The sequence below is a fragment of the Dunckerocampus dactyliophorus genome, chromosome 11 (genome assembly GCF_027744805.1).
Source record: "Dunckerocampus dactyliophorus isolate RoL2022-P2 chromosome 11, RoL_Ddac_1.1, whole genome shotgun sequence".
Classification (NCBI taxonomy): Eukaryota; Metazoa; Chordata; class Actinopteri; order Syngnathiformes; family Syngnathidae; genus Dunckerocampus; species Dunckerocampus dactyliophorus.
In genome coordinates this window covers 27483350-27504399 of record NC_072829.1, presented here as the reverse complement: position 1 = coordinate 27504399, position 21050 = coordinate 27483350, and the positions used below count along the sequence as shown (strand labels likewise).

General features: G+C 41.5%; 1 protein-coding gene across 2 annotated transcripts in view; it reads left to right on the top strand.

Annotated features, from left to right (window-relative positions):
* The window catches only part of LOC129189430 (protein diaphanous homolog 1-like), a 103473-nt gene extending 88243 nt beyond the window's left edge, over positions 1-15230 (top strand). For both annotated transcript variants that reach the window (XM_054791036.1, XM_054791034.1), the window contains 2 exons: positions 2642-2731; positions 13645-15230. In XM_054791036.1, coding sequence (XP_054647011.1) covers positions 2642-2731; positions 13645-13817 — 263 coding nt within the window. In that variant the 3' untranslated portion in view covers positions 13818-15230. The remainder of the gene's footprint in view (positions 1-2641; positions 2732-13644) is intronic.
* The last annotated feature ends 5820 nt before the right edge of the window (positions 15231-21050 follow it).

Here is a 21050-nt window from a genome sequence, read left to right as displayed (position 1 = left end):
GTTCCTGTGTGTGTGTGTGTGTGTGTGTGTGTGTGTGTGTGTGTGTGCTCCTTGTCTCTTTTGTGTACATCTTTCATAAACAGCATCTTCCTCCTAAGTACCAGCTGTCTTCTACTCTCTTTGGTTGCTATTGCTCCATCACTTTTTTCCCCCTCTGCCTTTGTCTGGCTTTCATTTAAGCCCTTTCAAAGGTACAGCAAGCACAGTGACTCCACAATAATAAGGTGCCTCTGCCTTAGACATAAGGAGCTGAGGCTTTGTTGTTGAAAGTATTACATTGAGCCTATAGAGGCATGTTTTAGGACTTTGGAGATGTGTGTGTGTGTGTGAGGGTTAGGATCATTTACATACAGGTGGCATATTTGATTGCCTGGGGTTATTCAAAACCTCTATTTAAATTCAGCCACACACCTGGTCTTTGTACTGTATTTGTTGATGCTCTCATACTCTTAAGGATACACAATGGCTGCTTTCAGTAGTGGCCCTTCTTTGTCTCCTCTTTTCCTTCCCATTGCTCACCAGCCTAATAATTGCACACTTATCTCATAAACTCACGCAATGTTCCCATTTCACACGTTATCTCTGCTTGCATGACACCCCAGTTGTTGATTAAACGGCTAGAAGGTCATGTGGAGGTTGTTGGGTTTCCCATTACAATGCCAGTCAGGCCACAGTGAAGGTCATAATAGCATGATGTTTTTGTAATGACTAATTTCATCCCTCTGTAGGTGAATATACATATATTAAAGTTGATGTAAAAATACAGTTTTAGGGTGTGAGCATTAGTACCAGAGTGAGACCACATTGTACTTGACACTTGTTCTCATCTCTGACTACTAGGGATGTTCATTATTTCTACAGCTAGGTGTCAGTAGAATCTATGGAAGATGCTCTATAGTTCCAGGGAGAAAAGAGGCGGGTATGCCTGGCTTCCACACCCACTTTGATGCTGGAATGGGAACCTCCGCTAGGAGTGCTCGTGCTCCACACAAGAGGTTGTGTGCTCAGGGTGGGGGAGGGTAAGGGTAAGGAGGAAGCAGATGCAGCAGGGCAGCAGATGCTCCCTTTGGGCGTAGACTGTTGTTGTCTCTTAATGTAGGTAACGAGGTGAGGAGAAACGAGGAGGGTGAGTGAGGAAATGGGGAGTGGTGAGGCTGGAAAGACGACACAATCACAGCACAAATTCCCTTTGCTCCGATTTCTTTTCACCAACCCCTTTTTACATGATGTGAATGTCCACTTGGTGTGCTATTGCTCCACGCAAGAGGCTGCCCTGACAATGTATGTGTGTGTGTGTGTGTGTGTGTGTGTGTGTGTGTGTGTGTGTGTGTGTGTGTGTCTGCCAGCCCGGTTGTGTTTTGTGAACAGAGCAGATCCAGAGAGACATCTTTAAGAGCTCTCGTGATTTAATGCTATTACACAAATTAATCTGTCTTAATGTTCTTAGTAACTTCAAGCTGTACCTTACAGTGTGTACTGCTGGTACACGTGTGAACATGTGATAATCTTAGATTTGACTTCGGGCATCACTTGTAGAGCACAATTAACATCATGATTGAGCATAATTGGCTCTGTTGTGCACCGCTAACAAAGCAAACAAAAGCCTCCATTCACTAAAATGTTGATGTCTTTGTCAAATACTTTTTTTCAAGGCAAATCACAGCCAAAAATAAACAACTATATTTGCCCTGCTGTGTGATGTCCTGACTTGTGGTTTGTGTCTTGTTTGCTTGCACTTGTGGTTTAAAGCAACCATGTGATGAATGTAAGCGGAACTGTGTCAAATGTGCTTCCCTCAAAAGACAAAAACATAGCCTGCATCACCGTGAGGCATCAATGGACTGCAGTTCCCGGACATCAACATTGAGGGGTGTATGTGAGCCGTGGAAGGGAAACGTGTGGGGCTTCTCTGGCATGTCAGGGGGGAAAAAGCACAGGCCATCTGCCGCATGGCTTTTTGCAGGATTAAATGCTCTGTGTGTGTGTGTGTGTGTGTGTGTGTGTGTGTGTGTGTGTGTGTGTGTGTGTGTGTGTGTGTGTGTGTGTGCGCGTGTGCGCGTGTGTCTGTGGTGGTTGGTGGGGGTGACAACATAAACCTTTAACCCCACTACCTCCTTTTCCATACCCCTCTCTTCCTATTCAGAAATAATTAAACACAGCTGCTGGACTGCTGAGCTGTGCCACTGAATCCTGACCCACACACACACTTCATCAAACAGTACAATGTACAGTAGTAAACTGCACCTATAATGACTTCCCTGCTAATACCATATTTACTGTAAACAAGTCATTAATTTCCCACGCTTTACATGGTTATATGTAACAATGGCTGTTTTATTTTGAGGTTTGTTCTACCTAACAAAAAAAAAATCCATATCAAGCCTCTGGCAGTCACAGCGGCTCAACTAGGTCAGAGCCTATCTGGGTTAATGTGGCAAAGCTTCCAACATGGCTGCCTGGCTGATAAATACCCACCCCCTGTCCACGTGTTTCTACTTACTTCACATACTCAAACGCTAAACAATATAGCAGAACTTCTCCTAACTGGAATACAGGTGTTTCTTGTGTTGTTACATAAACATTAAAGTATAATTAATGTTTCTTGATGCACTACTTATGTGATGGTTTGATGCGCTTCCAGAGGGTGATGAGACTGGCATCATGGATGGCCTCCTGGAGGCGCTGCAGTCTGGCGCTGCTTTCAGGAGAAAGAGAGGACCACGGCAAGCAGGTATGTACACTTACTGTACACAAGCCATTTTTTAAAATAATCTTTCATATCTTTTTGTGTTATGTATCCTTTTGTAAAGCACTCTACTTTTTGTCACCTTGTTGCTGTCAATTCAGAACAGATGTGTTCATTTCACCTTGCTTTTTATGTGTTCTTTTATGGTGGCAGTGGGGGAAAGCCACTAATGACATTTAGGCAGAGGGAGCATGCAGGGAGTGGGTGTATGGGTCCTACCCATACTCCCAGCACAAGCAGAAACATTAAAGCTTAAAACTTTGGTTAGTTTAGAAATATCAATAAATTTGAGTGCATTGTTTTACTCATGAGAGGCATTGTGAGCCGTCACAATCGTAGCTTTGCCAAAGTGCTTTGAAATGTGAGTTGGTCAGTATCCAGTGTTGAGAGCGAGACAGCCCAAATGTGTGTGTGTGTTTGTTTGTGTGCGTGTGTGTGTGTGTGTGTGTGTGTGTGTGTGTGTGTGTGTGTGTGTGTGTGAATATTCACACATTGGGGCAAGCGTGCAACCCTATCCCAGCACCATCAATAGAAGCCAGATGTGAAGCGGTGCTTCAGAGTCAAATAGCTCGGAGTAGGAGGGTAGACTGCATTCTTTCTGCCTTCTTGTTTTCTGTGTGTTTTGCTTCACTTGATGCTTCATGTTTCCACTTTAGATAAGCAACAACTTTATTGGATACCCCTGAGTCTGACTAAAGCGACAGAAGTCCAAAAATGGAGGGAGGAGAATGAGTGGCAATTAGGATTAATGTTTGGAGAAAGAATGGAGCCCACTCTGAGGTTTAGCCAGCCCCCCATAATACTGTTTTGCTCCCTCACACTCCTAACAGGAAATAGCAGAACATGTGTGAGAGAGTGTGCATACATAGCTGTGGCAGAGAAGGAAAATATGTCTGTGGAGATCACATTTCTTCTTGGCTCCTCCCTTTCGCCTCATTTTGACCGTAAAGTCATTTTAACCAGTGGTCAGTATTTTCCATGCATGTTGGGAGCGGTGTTATGTGTCAGCTTTGTCCAGAGTTTGTAACATCTACTTTAAAACATCCTACGAGTGCGCCTTGTCTTTTCAGATTGTGTGGAATGGGCTATTCACCCATAAAGAGCAAGCTTTCTCTTTGGTTTTGGCAATGTGTGTGTGTGAGTCAGAGTACATAATTTAGGCTCACACAGTGTTTGGTTCGATTGTTGCATATGGGACACCACTGAGGCCACAGGCTTCCTCCCATGAGCAGATGTTGCTAACCCCCTGTATGCATGGTGATTAAGATTTAGCAGTTTTGTTATTATTTACCTATAAAAAGTTGTCAACTTAGCTCCAATTTACTACATACACTATACATATACACAAAGTGTGCAACACAGGTCTATAACAAAAAAAAACCAACAAATGAAGTTGGTCTTTCTATTGCTGTTTCAACAAATCTGTAAAGGCTTTACTAGCTTGTACGTGGGTGTGGCAGGTTTAGTCTATTCAGAGGAGCTTTTATGAGATCAGGCACTGATGTAGAACAAGAGGGTCTGGATCCCAGGGCTCTAGTTCCTCCACATATCCAACAATGTCACAATGGACCTTGCATCATACACTGGAACACAGTCATGCTGCAACAGAAAATAGCTTTCCCCAAACTTCCTATAAGGTTAGTAGTATATACTGTAATTGCTGACATATTTAACCTGTTGCTTGCACAAGCATCTGTACCAACCTGCTTTAAGTCCACCACCATAGTGCCCGTACCCAAGAAGAGCAACGTGACCTGCTTGAATGACTATCGCCCTATAGCACTCACTCCTATTGTAATGAAGTGCTTTGAAAGAATAGTCATGACCCACATCAAAAAGAGCATCCCGGCGGCAACTGTGGACCCTCTACAGTTTGCATATCGCCAGAACCGGTCCACGGATGATGCAGTCAACACTGCCATCCACACAGCCCTTTCTCACCTACAGGGCCAGGACACATACGTCAGAATGCTATTTATAGACTATAGCTCTGCTTTTAATACAGTCAGCCCCCACAAACTCACAGATAAGCTCCTCACACTTGGCCTGTCACCCACACTCTGTAACTGGGTGTTTAACTTTCTCACAGGCAGGCCCCAGTCAGTCAGAGTCCACAATCGCACATCCAGCTCAAGAATTGTGAGCACTGGGACCCCACAGGGGTGTGTGCTGAGTCCGCTCCTCTACACGCTCTTCACCTACGATTGCGTGGCCTCCCAGAACAACACCAGCATCATTAAATTTGCGGATGACACTACAGTCATCGGACTGATCACTGGTGGTGTTGAAACATCATACAGAAGAGAGGTGGCGGACCTCATAGCTTGGTGTCGTGATAACAATCTCCTTCTCAATACAGATAAGACTAAAGAGATGATCATCGACCCAAGAACAAGGGAAAAGGAGCCGCATAGACCCCTGTTTATTGATGAGACTGAGGTGGAGAGGGTGAAAACCTTCAAGTTCCTTGGCACACACATCAGCGAGGACCTCACCAGGTCTCACAACACCCAACAAATTATGAAGAAGTCCCAAAGGAGACTGTACTTCCTGAGAAGACTGAGGAAATTTGGCATGTCCACCACAATCCTGAGTTGCTTCTACAGATACACTATCGAAAGTGTCCTTACCGCCTCCATCACTGTTTGGTACGGTAACTGTACAACATGTGATAGGAAGGCACTCCAGCGGGTGATCAAGACCTCACAGAACACTGTTGGGGCAGCCCTCCCCTCACTGCAAGACATTTATAAATCTAGAGTCCTACGCAGAACACACAACCTCATCAAGGACAGCACACATCCACAACACTCATTATTCACACTCCTACCGTCAGGCAGATGCTACAGGAGTTTGAAGTCCAGGACCACAAGGCTGGCAAACAGCTTTTACCCACAGGCCATCAGGCTTCTCAACGAAGCACTCACACACGCCGCACGCAACACATGCACATAGCACTTTATTTATTTATTTATTTACTTACTTATTTATTTGTATTAATGTCTCTAATTTTTGTTGTTGCTTAATTTATTGGTATGTATGTTTATGTTTCTTATGTTCTTATTCTTATTCTTTCTTGTGTTTTCTTTCTTTTCTTGGGAGAATGAACAGAATAAGATTTTCATTGCATAGTATAACTGCTGTTTTACTATGCACATGACAATAAAACTCTCTTGAATCTTGAATCTTCAAATTCAGGGGAAAAAGTCAGATGTGTAGCCTAACCCCTGACTGATTATGTGTTAAGTGATAAGGATGAGTGTTTGTAACCCACAATGTTACAACTTACCTCACTAATTATAGCATTTAATATCTTGGTACCAGTTGATTTCTTTCAATTTAAGATTCACCAATATTATGAGCTGTATTAATATTTTAACTTTTGCAAAAAATTCCGATCAGCATTGTGGCCCCAAATCAAGTTTTACCTTTCTCAGGACTTAAAGTGCTTAAATTTACTGGTTTGTCATAGGACATCATTATTGCATTTATAACTTTGGATTCAAGGATTTATTTCTGTCAACTCACTATATGTTCACCACATGCAGAGAACAGACATTATGTCTCTCTCTCTTCTCATAAAAGATAAATAACTAAACATGAATGCAAGGCAGTGAAATGACTCAGCCAGACATAGTTGATGCGGAATTTGTAATTTTTTAATAAATGTAAAATCACAGCACATGCGCCAGAATTGTCTAACATTTGTTTGTTGTGTTTTTCTTTTGCCTGAAAGTAAATTGATTTCAATAGTGAAGCAGTAATTATAAAAGTGAAAAGCGAATTTAATATAGATTCACTACATACAAAGTAGGCATGGGCCGGTATGATATCCTGACGTTATGATAACCTTAGGCAAAAGTATCACTGTTTCACGATTCGGCATTATACTTACAGCTGTAAAATGTTTTATTTTGAAAAATTGACAAAAAATGCAGCCGCTGATTTTAGCATAGCAATCTACCAAGCTAACTAGTTAGCCTCCAATTTATTTATTCAGAACTTTAAGTATAGGTTTGAAAATGGGTAGGGAAGAAGGGCAGAGTAAGTAAGAAGCCAAAACGTACCAATGCTACATGGAATGGGAGAACATTTTTCACTGTCATGTTGGACTCTTCATCCATGGCCGACTCCATGCAGGTGATGTCTCATCAATGTAACATTACTCACGCCTAGCAGTGACCAGAATACTACACATGACTTGTCTTTTAATCATTTTTGACCAATAATAGGCCATAGTTAACCATGAAACAGCGTTCATTTTTTAATTTTTTTAAAACCACGTTAGAGCGAGGGAGTGATGTTGGAACCGTGGTGTAGCGAGGGACAACTGTATTGTGAAAAGCTGATGTCTGAAAAGGCCTCCTGAGCCGTGAAATGATCTTGTGGGAAATAAATTTTTGTGTGGTATTATAATGTACCTGTATAGTGTAGTGAAACTGTATAACTCCTTTGAGGAACAGCTTGTAACAATGTCTAAATGGTGCTATTGTTCATCTTTATGGTCTTCGTGACGTCAGAAGCGTGTCCCCCTTTCCTTTCACAGTTGAGGCGACTGCCGCAAACGTCACCAACACGATGTTAAAAGACTAAGCGCCGGCCTATTCACTGTGTTGTCATGCCCATTGTGTCACACCACTGTGACTGAGTGGGAAGCCACGAGGCTACACCGCCTATATAGCCTACACCTTTGACCTGTTCCTTAGCCCACTGTGGGGGTCTGCTGGTTGTATAAAATGAGGTGGGTACCCTCAGCTGTCTGGCTTCCTCCCATCACCCCCCTGTCATACATGAGCAGACAAAACACACGCAGCAGATGTCTGCATGCCAACACAAAGACGCACATGGTGTTTGCATACCAATACATCCACACACATTGCTTTGCAGAGGACAGAGCCTTGAATTAAAAAAAAATATATATATATCAATCTTCTTCAGATTGCTACTTCAAGGTCTGTTCAAGTTGTTGGTAAAATACAGGCTTGATACCTTGGTAGTTAACACAAATATATAATCACTTTGTGGAGGAATGTGTCTAATCACTCACGGCAGACCCATCTGCTCGGTCATGACCCTCGTCCAATCACCACAGCGACCAGTTGACAAAGCACCAATCACAACAAAGCAGCACAGATGAAGAGGATGGCAACAATGGAGGCACACGCTGGCTCTGCACACCGTCTGCTCCTATGGAAAAGCCCCCTGTGCTCCTACAAATGCTAACACACAGACATGGCAGCAATTGAAATAGGAGGGGGAGGGGGGCTTCATTATTGCAGCAGGGGTGACGTCACACACACTTTAATGTTAACTTTTAAGCACAGCAAATCACACGCTGTCATTAGCATTGTTTGATGATGTCACTCTAGCATCCACACACACACACACACACATAGTGTAGCCAGAGGAGGGCGCTACATGTCCCTGCTAACATGGTCTACCCTAACATGGTCTTACTATACTCCACCATACTGTGCAACCCTGTGGCTCCTGCTTTACTATAACTGTGCAATCAGTCAAGAAAAGGCATAAACATTCCTGCTTGATAGTTGTGATCAGATAAAAGGACTTTTTCTGTATCGGGTGCAACACCTCATTTTTAGTGTGTGTTCTCTAGCACTTACCCTTACAGTCTAGCATTCTTTCCCTCTCCAGGCAGTCTGCTAACGTACTAGTATAATGGGTTACAGATGATCTCTCGCCTTCACCGCTTTGTAGCTCCTTGAGCTCCCCCTCAGCGTTCAAATGCACTCGTTCAGCGCCATGCCCACCCTTAAACGAACCTTTTGATGTGATGTGTCGGCATCTCATTTCCCACTTGCTGTGCGGCCAGGCGTCATGGCAAGCCCATGGATCATATAGTCAACATCCCTGCTACTTTGTAGTCGTGAGACATGCTGAGGACTTCCTCTTTTTGTCCTGCCATGTCTTAAAAGATTAGGGAAATAACTTAGTACAGCATTTTTCTAATAAACCATCCCATTTCTAGCCCACATACATCACACAAGCATGCTGAGTAATCCTGGCATTAAGTGAAACAGCCTAGCCTCATAAGTTACTTGATATTTGACTGAAGTTAAATTACATTGTGCAAATAAACATTTCCAATATTGGAGGAACACAATGTAAAAACTGCATAGACTAAGGCCCTGTCCACAGAGAAATCTTTTAAGGCAGTATTAATACAAAAACGCCCTAAATGTGAACACATATTACACCATACATTTTGATTGGCATGATTCCCAGTCAACATATTCTGGGACTTTTATTTTTTATACTTAATACAGTAACTTTTTGTTACTACACCACATTACTTTTGGTCTCTGACTTGCAGTTGTAGTTTCTTTGCCTGCTTGGAGTTTGCACACAGCACATGCTGTGTCTTCTTCTGTGGTAGGATGATAAGGTGCTACATACAAGCTTGCATATGTACTACATTCTTTGAGTTGTCGTGGTGTTTTCGTGTTGACTGTTGAATGTTTCCTAATTTGATCCCTAGAGGACAGATAACTTAATGTAATTTAACATTTACATTCCTGATCAAAATTAAGATCCCTAATCCTTAAGATCCAACAATGCAAAGTGTAAATTCTTGCAATTTTTTCAACTGGTCTTAACATTTTGATCAGGTGTATGTATGTTCTAACTTAACATAACAGAAAAGAAAAAGCAATTCAATTTCCGTGTGGACAAGGTCTAAGCATGGATAGCTGTTAAAGTGACTTTATTAAGAACCCCATGTCTTGTAGAATGGCAGCTTTAAATCAATGATTGCTTGTTTTCATCATTTTTGAAAGTCTGTAAAAAGGTAATAGAAGATTTCAGTCTGGAACTTTCTGGTATATGTGTTTCTATTTCATATGAAACTTGTCTATCAGGCTCTCCCACACAGTACATTACAAGAGAGAGACACTTCGGCAGGGTTCACCATGAACTTTCATTTAGCCTCTCAGACTTTGCCTTTCTTCTGCGCCGGGAGAACGCAGCAGCCTGCGGGCCTGGTGAGCTGAATACCCGGCGAGCAAAGCATCCGAGTTCGACTGCATTTGTCATGGGCACCGCTGAGGACTACAAAAAGGCCAGATATGTCCTGAGGAGGTCCATACGGGAGGCCAAAAGACAGTACAGACAGAAGCTGGAGGGCTACTATTCCACCTCAGACCCTCGGCGCATGTGGGCGGGGCTCCAGCACATCACAGACTATCGACAGCGGAGTAGCGTAGCCACGTCCAGCCAAACCACACTTCCAGATGAGCTGAATGAGTTCTACGCCCACTTTGACACCCAAACTCCTGACCAGCAGAGAGGGTGGCTGGACTTGGGGAGCACACAGGACTCACCTCTCATGGTGACATCAGCTGATGTGCGCAGGGTTCTGAACAAAACAAACCCACGAAAAGCAGCAGGCCCAGACAACATCTCAGGATGTGCACTTCGGGTTTGCTCATCAGAGCTAGCTGATGTGCTTGCTGACATATTTAACCTGTCGCTTGCACAAGCATCTGTACCGACCTGCTTTAAGTCCACCACCATAGTGCCCGTACCCAAGAAGAGCAACGTGACCTGCTTGAATGACTATCGCCCTATAGCACTCACTCCTATTGTTATGAAGTGCTTTGAAAGAATAGTCATGACCCACATCAAAAAGAGCATCCCGGCAACTGTGGACCCTCTACAGTTTGCATATCGCCAGACCCGGTCCATGGATGATGCAGTCAACACTGCCATCCACACAGCCCTTTCTCACCGACAGGGCCAGGACACATATGTCAGAATGCTATTTATAGACTATAGCTCTGCTTTTAATACAGTCAGCCCCCACAAACTCACAGATAAGCTCCTCACACTTGGCCTGTCTCCCTCCTTCTGTAACTGGGTGTTTAACTTTCTCACAGGCAGGCCCCAGTCAGTCAGAGTCCACAATCGCACATCCAGCTCAAGAATTGTGAGCACTGGGACCCCACAGGGGTGTGTGCTGAGTCCACTCCTCTACACGCTCTTCACCTACGATTGCGTGGCCTCCCAGAACAACACCAGCATCATTAAATTTGCGGATGACACTACAGTCATCGGACTGATCACTGGTGGTGTTGAAACATCATACAGAAGAGAGGTGGCGGACCTCATAGCTTGGTGTCGTGATAACAATCTCCTTCTCAATACAGATAAGACTAAAGAGATGATCATCGACCCAAGAACAAGGGAAAAGGAGCCGCATAGACCCCTGTTTATTGATGAGACTGAGGTGGAGAGGGTGAAAACCTTCAAGTTCCTTGGCACACACATCAGCGAGGACCTCACCAGGTCTCACAACACCCAACAAATTATGAAGAAGTCCCAAAGGAGACTGTACTTCCTGAGAAGACTGAGGAAATTTGGCATGTCCACCACAATCCTGAGTTGCTTCTACAGATACACTATGGAAAGTGTCCTTACCGCCTCCATCACTGTTTGGTACGGTAACTGTACAACACGTGATAGGAAGGCACTCCAGCGGGTGATCAAGACCTCACAGAACATTGTTGGGGCAGCCCTCCCCTCACTGCAAGACATTTATAAAACTAGAGTCCTACGCAAAACACACAACCTCATCAAGGACAGCACACATCCACAACACTCATTATTCACACTCCTCCCGTCAGGCAGACGCTACAGGAGTTTGAAGTCCAGGACCACAAGGCTGGCAAACAGCTTTTACCCACAGGCCATCAGGCTTCTCAACGAAGCACTCACACACACCGCACGCAACACACACACACTCATAGCACTTTTTTTTATTTATTTATTTGTATTATTTATTTGTATTAATGTCTCTTCTGTTGTTGTTGCTTAATGTATTGGTATATATGTTTCTTATGTTCTTATTCTTTCCTGTGTTTTATTTCTTTTCTTGGGAGAATGAACAGAATAAGAATTTCATTGCATAGCAGAACTACCTGTTTTACTATGCATATGAAAATAAAACTCTTGAATCTTGAATCCCCTGGCTGCTCTACTGACTTAATTCCAGTGACTGTCAACATTTGCAAACATCCTTCTGCAAGGACCCTGTCAAGAAATTCCTAACTCTTCCACACATCCGCGTAATCCTGTGTCCTATCCTCACATGTCCTATCCACACGTCTTCCAGTTCCCATCATCTTTCTTGTGGCAGAGGAAGGGAGCAGAGTGCTCTGCAGCCTTTGAAGAGCTAGATTTATTTATTTACTGTATTCATGTTGGAATGAAGTCTGCACAGAGCATGTGCACATAAAGCACCGCCCACACTGACACATACTCTCTATTTTTGGGTCGTTTCTTTTTGGTGTTTAAATGAGAAATGAAATGTGTGAATAGATCATATCTCTCACCGCAGCTGTGTGACGCATACACATTTGCAGATGTACTTTTAACATCTTAAATCCTTCCTTTTTTTGCCCCCAGACTCAATAGTGTCATTGTCACAGCTTATTCTGGAGACTTGATCGGTAACTTGTGTTTTGTCTTTTAACCCTTGTGAGAACTGTGCCTTGTTTTGCTTTTGTGTTGCCATGGTTCATTTGCATGTGTGCTTTGCATCACCACAACACTGTCTGCTGTTGTTCTGAACAAGTTCTTGCAATAAAACCGCCCGACATTAAAGAAACGTAAACAGTCCAATCTCCCCCCTGACCTATTTAATTCAAAATGGCTGCTGCTGCTGCTGCATAGCAGCCTGAAGACTGTTGGAGAGCAGGTAGGAGAAATGACAGCTTTATTTCATTGTGCACAGCTCGAACCTCCTCTCTGCTCTTGAAAGACTTTAATGCGGTCATTCATGATCACTCCACACTGCTTCTTTATCTTTTTACTCTCTCCGTCTAGCTATCTGACTGCCGTGACACGTACACAGCTGTACCACTAAGATGTGTGTCGTGGTAATGCATGTGCCAGGATGCTGCAAAGGAAGCACATCCTTTTTATCATCTAAAAGCACATGACTACACATCTGCAAATTAGGTAGACCTGCACGAACAATACAAGAGCTGTGTCACGAGTGTGTTTTAGAGTGTGTGTTTCACCACTTGTTAACCGTCTACAGACATTCTCAACACACACAGCACACTTCCGGCCTTCAAAATAAGAACGTTGAAAATAAGAGCGGTTTGTTGATGATTTTGTGTGTGCAGAAGCATTAGAAAAATCAGTCAAGCTACATTTGTTTATGAAAAACTGGGCAAAATTGGCCAATGGTGTATCAATCATCAATAGAATGTAAGGCGTCAGTAAATGTAAGGATTTTTGCATTTAATTTTTTTTACCATCACAAAAGTACACACTCGATGATGGTATGATAAGATAATATTAGTGTAAAAAGTAAAAAAGAAAAAAAAACAGAATTTAGAAAATGAAAAAGGAAAAAAGCTGGGGCCCTGGGCAGAATTTGATTTGGAGCCCCAGGACAAAATGAGTTTATTATGTCAGGTGGAGTAGAGCAGCACTGCATCACATTTCAGGGTTTTAATACGCCTCCTCTCTTACGCAGCCAATTAAAGTAACCAGAATATTTACTTTTAAAAGCAACAATGCACATGAGAGTTTGAATGTCTGTTAGCGTCATGCAGGTCAAGGTAATCCACTCAGGTTGAATCCAGGCAACTGGACTCTTCTTATTTGGTGAGACTTTTCATTAAGACTGAGCATTAAATTATATTTTGTGTAGGCAGATATACTATGAGTATACATTACTGTTGGAACAGCACAATATACAGTATATGTGTGTGTGTGTGCGTGTGTGCAGCCTTGAAGCCAATGCGTTTGTTGAATCATTTGACGTGATGAAAGTGTGTTGACGTGCTCCGCCTTCAACAATATGTCTGCTGGTGTGCGTGTATTTTCTGATGTCACAGTCTCACATTGTTTGCTGCTCTTTTTCTCAGCCAACCACAGAAGAGCTGGCCATGCAGTGACCAACATCCTGGCCAAAGAACTTATGCAGGAAGATGCACCTTCATCAAGCAAGGTGGCCATCAAGAAGGTGAAGCTGGAGGAGAAGGAAGAGACAAAGAAGGAAGACTCGTTAGAGGAGCTGCTGGAAGCTCGCTCCAATTAGGCACATTTGGGCACATTTTTGTTAGTTTTTTTTATGTACAGTTTCAGATGTATCCAGACAGATCTGCTTCTCATTGCTGGGGCCAACATGGATATAAAATATATGTCCCTCAACCACCTTTGCCACTATTAAGTGTTTTGTTACGTCACTTAATTCACCTCATGAATGAAAAGGGCATCACCTCTGTTGCGCTTATTTCCCTCATTCTTACGAGGAATGTCAGGCACATCCCACAGCTGCTTCAAACGGTTTTCTTTAGCCACTCACAATGTTTGTGTTATTTTGTGTTGTTTGATACGTTTTGCATTGCATGTCTGTAAATGCTGATCATTCCACTGTGTTGTTGGAAGACGTGCCAATGGGGAGGAGTCCAGCCTCTGTCATTCCACAGGCACAGCTTCTCACCTGGGTGAAAGATTTACTTCAGAGGCATTAACATGTACAACCTGAGTTTCGACAAGGGCGCACAAACACTTACACAATGCACCAGCATAGGCAAATAACCAGAAATGCCCTCAGGATTGTTTGCTAACAAGGGAGAGAAAGTTCTTGCACAGTCGCCACGTTTGTTTAGAATCACCCTCTCAAAAGCGGTTTACATGCCTGTGTGCTTTTAGAATGATGACGTGTATCTATTTTTAGTTCCTACTTGTGCACGCATGTTCTGTGTGTGTGTGTGTGTGTGTGTGTGTATGTGTGTTTTGCCTATAATTATGCTACCCACCACTGGAAAGCACGCTGGAAAAACTGGCCAAAAGTGCATGTGGGGGCCGGGCTGACATGCGATGTTTGAGATTCTTCGTGGAGCCAAAATGATTGAGGGACGCCAAACTTGCAGAACCCAACACACACACACACACACACGCACACGTTATGAACACATCTTCTACATGATCCATCAGTAGATATGCAATATGCATTCCTATGCAAACACACTCTAAACGTGACCTTACCATCCTTAAAGTAGCAACACAGTAACTGCCTTCACTTTCAGTATGAGCTTGCTGATTTGATCATCTCCGATTGGGATCACCTGCTGGGTTTTCTGTTCATTTGCACACGTTTACTCATAATTACACACGAGTTGTAAAAAGCACCAAAACCTGCTGTAACACGACCAGGGTGCCTCATGTGTGCCAGATAACTGTAATGTGGCTCTTTTCATCATCAGTAAGCAGAGGGACAATATTATAGCATCACTGGAATACAACCTCTAATTTGACTCATTCCTTTTTGTTTGTTTTTTTAAGAGATTTTCTATGGTCGATTTTTACAGTTGATTCTTTTTTATCTTGTTTGATTTGATGTGCTTTTGCATTTTTGTTTTCTTTTCCAGAGATTGCTCTATGTATACAGAATAATGCACATAATGTTTCTGTTTGCCATGCAGAGTTATTAAAATGTCTTAAGTAATTTAAATGTTTGTGTTTGTTTTAATGGTCCTATGAATGCACAAGTGTGGTCACATGTTCACATAGTTTGATAGAGGAATGATGTTTTCTAACCCGGAGGTGTCCAAAGTAGGCCCCAGGGGTCATTTGTAGCCTGTAATTGGCTTCCGGCACATTCTAAAAATAGAATTTAACATGAAAAGTAAAACAGCAAAAATGGAAACATCAGCAGCAATTTAATGGATTTGTTATATACAGTATAGCTTATATGTTTGTATACAGTATATTGTACTATATTGTGCATATGAATACACAGTGTCCCAAAAAGGTGTATACACACTTTAATTGTAAACTACAAGTAGGTCTTCATTATAATTTGTTCAATTGTCAAAGTCTAATACGATTTACAAACATTTTATTCACATTTTATCATTTTTAAGACAAAAAGGTTGCAATATAACAAGAAAAAGTATTTCCAAGAATAACGTAATGCGAGGAAAAGTAAAGTAAATATTAAAGAAAATCGCAATAACAAACAAAACAAATTGTAATGTTACAAAAATAAAGTGAACAAATTGGCAATAAAGTCACAATTACAAGAACAAAGTTGAAATCGTAAAATAGAAAATCACCCCCCAATAAACGGATGTATTTTACAAGAATAAAGTCAAAATATTACGAGAAAAAAGTTGTATTCTAAGAAGGAAAAAGTCGCACTTTTGCGAGAATAAACTTGTAAAGTTGAAAAACACAATTTTTTTAAAGTCGTAATATGAGAAACAAAATGAAGTTGTAATTTTTGGAAAATTATGTTGGGGGGGGGAAGTATAGGAATAAAGGCATAACATGAAAAGAACATTTGTAGAGATTATTTATGAAGAAAGTTGAAATATTGGGAAAATTTAAAACAAAAAAAACAGCAAAAATAAAAGAACATAAACGTTATACTAGCAATACGCACCTACAGTAGCTACCGTACGTCACAAAGCTGAGTTGCAGTTATTTCTTGAACTACGTACAGTATAACTTGTTCGCATATCACGGGATGCTTTACAAAATGAAGTGGCCCTTGCTTCCTTTTCATTTTTACTATGTGGCCCTCGAAAGTTTGGACACCCCTACTCTAACCAATGGCAGTTGAGCACGGAGGCATTTAAGTGAATTCCTCTTGCAGCATGATCTTTATTGCTCCATCTTCTCCTATAAACACGTGGAAATATAGCAGAGAGTCACTAGACTCTGCAAAGCCATCATTTTATTGGCAGAAGACAGCAGCAGAGGAATGTATAAACAGTGGAAACTACTTACTGACTTTCACTGATGCATTCCAGGACTTGCTCCAGCTCCAGAGATTCCAAAGATGAAATTTCCAGCATGAATTCCCAGTCTTTCTCTACTAACACGTTACATTTATCTATAAAGTGTCTGCTTTATGCCATCTTTACTGTTATTGCTGTTCTCACCTTCCTTCCACGGACTCTTATTTGGACGCAATGTGGACAAGACAACAGTCCACCAAAAGCATGCGTGATGTGGAATAAAGTGACATGAACACCATCACAGCCAAACATTCCCACAGGAACACTCCCATTTTCTTGCAGAAGGTATAAACGCGCAACAAACAATACAGTTAAACTGCCTATTTTCTCCTGGCCTTTTGTTGTGGCCAGCCTAGGGCACACCTGTGCAATAATCATGCTGTTTAGTCGGCATATGTGAGGTGGATGAAAGATGAATGCATATTCATCATTCATAGATATGTGAAGAGTATTTGAGAGAGAGAGATGCCTTTTATGTACATAGAAAAGGTTTTACATCCTTTTGAGTTAAGCTCATGAAAAATGAGTTTGTTGAGTACAGTATAGTATAAAGCAGGCGTGTGCAAACCTGTTCCACCGAAGACCACATGCTGGAAAATGAAAGGATGCAAGGGCCACTTTTATATTTTTTTATATTTAAAAATCTTGTGGAATTAAAACATGACAAGATTTTCTCATTCAGAAAGAAAGTGTGGTGGGCACGAGGCCTGGGACGCTAATTAATCAATTCATTAATTAATTACACAATCAATAAAAAGGAACAATGAAAAATTTGTCGGCCTCATTAAATTGCCGTGTGCATGCGTGCCTCTCGCCTCCAATGGTCTCAGCACCTTGGCACGTTTGTTTCATAGAACAACGGGACGAACGGAGTGAGCCCTACAGTCTCTTTGTCTCGGCAGGTGGGGGCGGGGCCAGCATACACAGATTGAAGAAAAGCGTAACGTAGTGGGAATTAAATTAATAGAGTGTAATATATTGTCTTATTTTTGTATATTTTGTCATTGTACTTTTCTTAAAAGTCATGTTTAAATCTGGTATCGTCTGTGAGGTATGCTAATACAGTATATGTCAAGAAAAAACTGCATTCCAGCTTTGTGATAAAGGTGAAAAAATTATCTTTGTAAATGTTAATTTTGTAATATTATGACTTTATTCTCATAATATTAGAACCCCAACTTAATTTTTCCAAAAATTGCGACTTTATTTTGTTTTGTTTGTCATACCATTACTTTAAAAAAATGACATATTTTTTTCTTTAATATTTCAACTCCATGCTACTAAAAGGACAACATGATTCTGTTAAAATTGTGACTCTTTCTCGTCAGAATACGACTCGTAATATTTTCATTTTATTTGCGTGAAGTTGCAGCTGTTTTTTGCATTGTACTGCTTTTTTTGGTAACATTTTCCAACTATTTCAACTTTCTTCTCGTAATGATGACTTTATTCCCATAATCATTACACTTTACAACTTTGTTCATTGTTTTGTTTGTTTCTCATAAAATTACAATTAAAAATGTCTTTTTTCTTTAATATTTCAAACATACGTAACGTAAACAACGTACTAAAATGATGTTATTTTCCCTCATATTTCGTTATTCTCATAAAATTCTGACTCACGCCTGGCTTACACCTTTTTTTCTCTTAATATTTTGACTTTACAGCAGAGTTGTCCATTTTTGCTGTTGTTGGGTTTTTTCTTAGTTTTCTTGTCAAATTAAGCCGCAGGCCCAAAAACAAACTGCATCGGGCCACAAATGCCCGTTGGGCACCGTCAGTACAAAGTGTATCACGAAAGGATGTGTCAGGTTCCATATTGTACATCCTTACTCACTTTTCTCTTCCTGTCGGCTTGGAAGCGAGTTGTCCATGTCGGGAAACACAATCATCCCACGTGGTCCAGCAACTGAGAGTCTCTTAACGCTCCTCTTTTCAGCGTAAGTAGAGCATAGGCCTGTGTTATATCATCAGTGATGTCACACAGCGTTTGAGGAAAATAATGAGTTCTGTTTTTGGAGCACCCAGAGAGTTGGCGTCCATCGCTCACCACCTCTTCTACACGGGGGGACTGCTGTCTTATGTGAGAGGCGGCTGTGGTCCATTCACCTCATTAACCACACTGTTAATTTAACTTGAATGAATTCTTTTCGGTATGAATGATGATGGAGGTACAGAAGCAGAGGTCAAAAGTCACACAGCTCTGACGGTCGTCTTTTTGATCCAGTCAGCCTTTAAGCTGCAAACATTGTTGTTGAATTGCACATAAGAAAGGACCCTATTGATTTGAATGATGTCTGACGAGACAGATGTTTTCTAGAAAAAAGAACTTTCACTGACAAACAATTGCATTGTTAAGGCAAAGCAGGCAACTTGGGGCCACAGCCCAGTTGAACTTCTACAGCAGAGGCGCTATGCAAAGGGACCCCTTGTGAATTTTTGCCTAGGGCCCCAACAGACTCTAGAATGGAATCGGGTACGGGTAGGGTGAGAGAGCGGAGTAAAATGCAGCAATGGATGGTGACAGCGTTAATTTCATCGCCTATTTGATTGGTGCTGGATGGGCCAGATAAACGTCAGGTGAAGGAACACATGTTTCCATAGCAACAATGATGATCTTTGATCTTCGCTGTAAGCAACTCCGACACCCATTACACTAATAGAAATAACGATAGTAGTACTAGTATTAGAAGTAGTAATAATAGAAGTAATATAAGAAGGAGAAGAATGATGATGACGATGATAACAGTAAGTGTCAAATAAAAGCTGTGGGATGAGTAAAGATGCACGAAAGAGCACGCATGCATGCTAGTGTGTGTGTGTGATTGAATGGAGGGCAGCAGAGGCCCTGCCCAGGCGCCCCCGGCTCCTGCGGTTGCAGGGGACCCGCGTCCACCTCGCCCCACGACCTAAAGCCATTTCCTTTACCGCTTGTCCACATTAGGGTCGCGGGTAAGATGGGCCAGAGGCGGGGTACACCTTGGACTGGTCACCAACCCATCGCAATATTTATATTATATTACAGTATATTATACTTATATTGTGTTTTTATTATTTGATTTAAATGTATTTTTATTTAATGTAACATTTCTTGATTATTTTTATAATTATTTGTTTGCTACATAAAAAAATACCGATACTTAGATAATAATAAACCAATGATAAAAAAAATACATTTAGACTAAATTAAGTAAAATAAATAAATAAAAGAGATGGAAAGCCGAATAAACAATACAAACAATGAATCAATGAATCTCATATATACAACCATCCCTCGTTTATCGTGGTTAATTGGTTCCAGACCTTGCCCTTCTTTAATCTGATCAGGATAAATCTTGCCTGGCGTTTCCATTTGATAAGTGAATTTTCGCAAAGTAGGATTCAATATTAATAAACAGAATATTTTTGTAGTGAGAGCATAGAAAACCTGTTTATGCCTTTCTGAATACGTTTTTTTTTAACACTACTAGAGCCCCATAGACATGAAATAACACCATAATATTATTCTTGCTGCTAGCATAACAAGCTTCCAAGCTAGTTAACTTCTCCAATATATTTATTGTAAACTGAAGAAAGTGTTTCAATCGGAGCGGGGAAGGACAAAGAAACCAAAAACCTACCACTTCCACACGGAATGAGAGGAGAACCTTTTTTTCCTTGTGTCTCAGCCACGGCATGTCGGCTCGGCCTTGGCTCTGCTGGCTCAGTAGCCAGTCTCCATGCAGTGGGAAAGGTAATGTAATCTAACGTCATGTCTCATAACGTTACTGATGCCTGGCGACCACAATGCTACATACTACATGACTTGTCTTGCAATACATGTTGACTAATAATAGGCCATAGTCAACCACGAAACAGCGATCATTTATTAATTAATTCTTTTTTGAAGAACGCAATACAGTGAGGGAGTGATTTTCGAACCGTCCTACAGCAAGGGATGACTGGATACTGCTTGTAAGGGTGTCATGAGACACTCACATCACGAGACGAGAAAATACACAAGACTGAGACTGGACGAGATTTCCACATGACTTTTAAGAAAAGTACAATGACAAACATAAAAAATACATGACAATACATTGAAATCTACTTATTTAATTTCTACTACGTTACACTCTTCTGCACTCTGTGTGTACGCCAGTGGCCCCGTCTCCACCCACCGAGACAAAGAGACCGTATGACTGACAAAAGGGCTCACTCCGTTCACGCCGTTGTTCTATGGAACAAACACGCCAAGGTGCTGAAACCAATGCACAGAGTGAACCCTCTTCCCGTCTGTTTGGAGGGCGGAGGCGAGGAAAAGAGACACACATACACATGGCAATATATTGAAGCCAGCAAATGATTGAGTTAATTTTCATATTGTGTGATGAATTAATGACTTAATTTTCATCCCAGGCCTAGAAATGTTGTCACGTTTTGATCTCGCGAGATCTTGTGACACCCCTGATGAGTTCTCAAACACTTATTGTAAAAAGGCGTGTTTTCTGAGAGTCTTACGGAGTAAATAAGATTAACAGCAG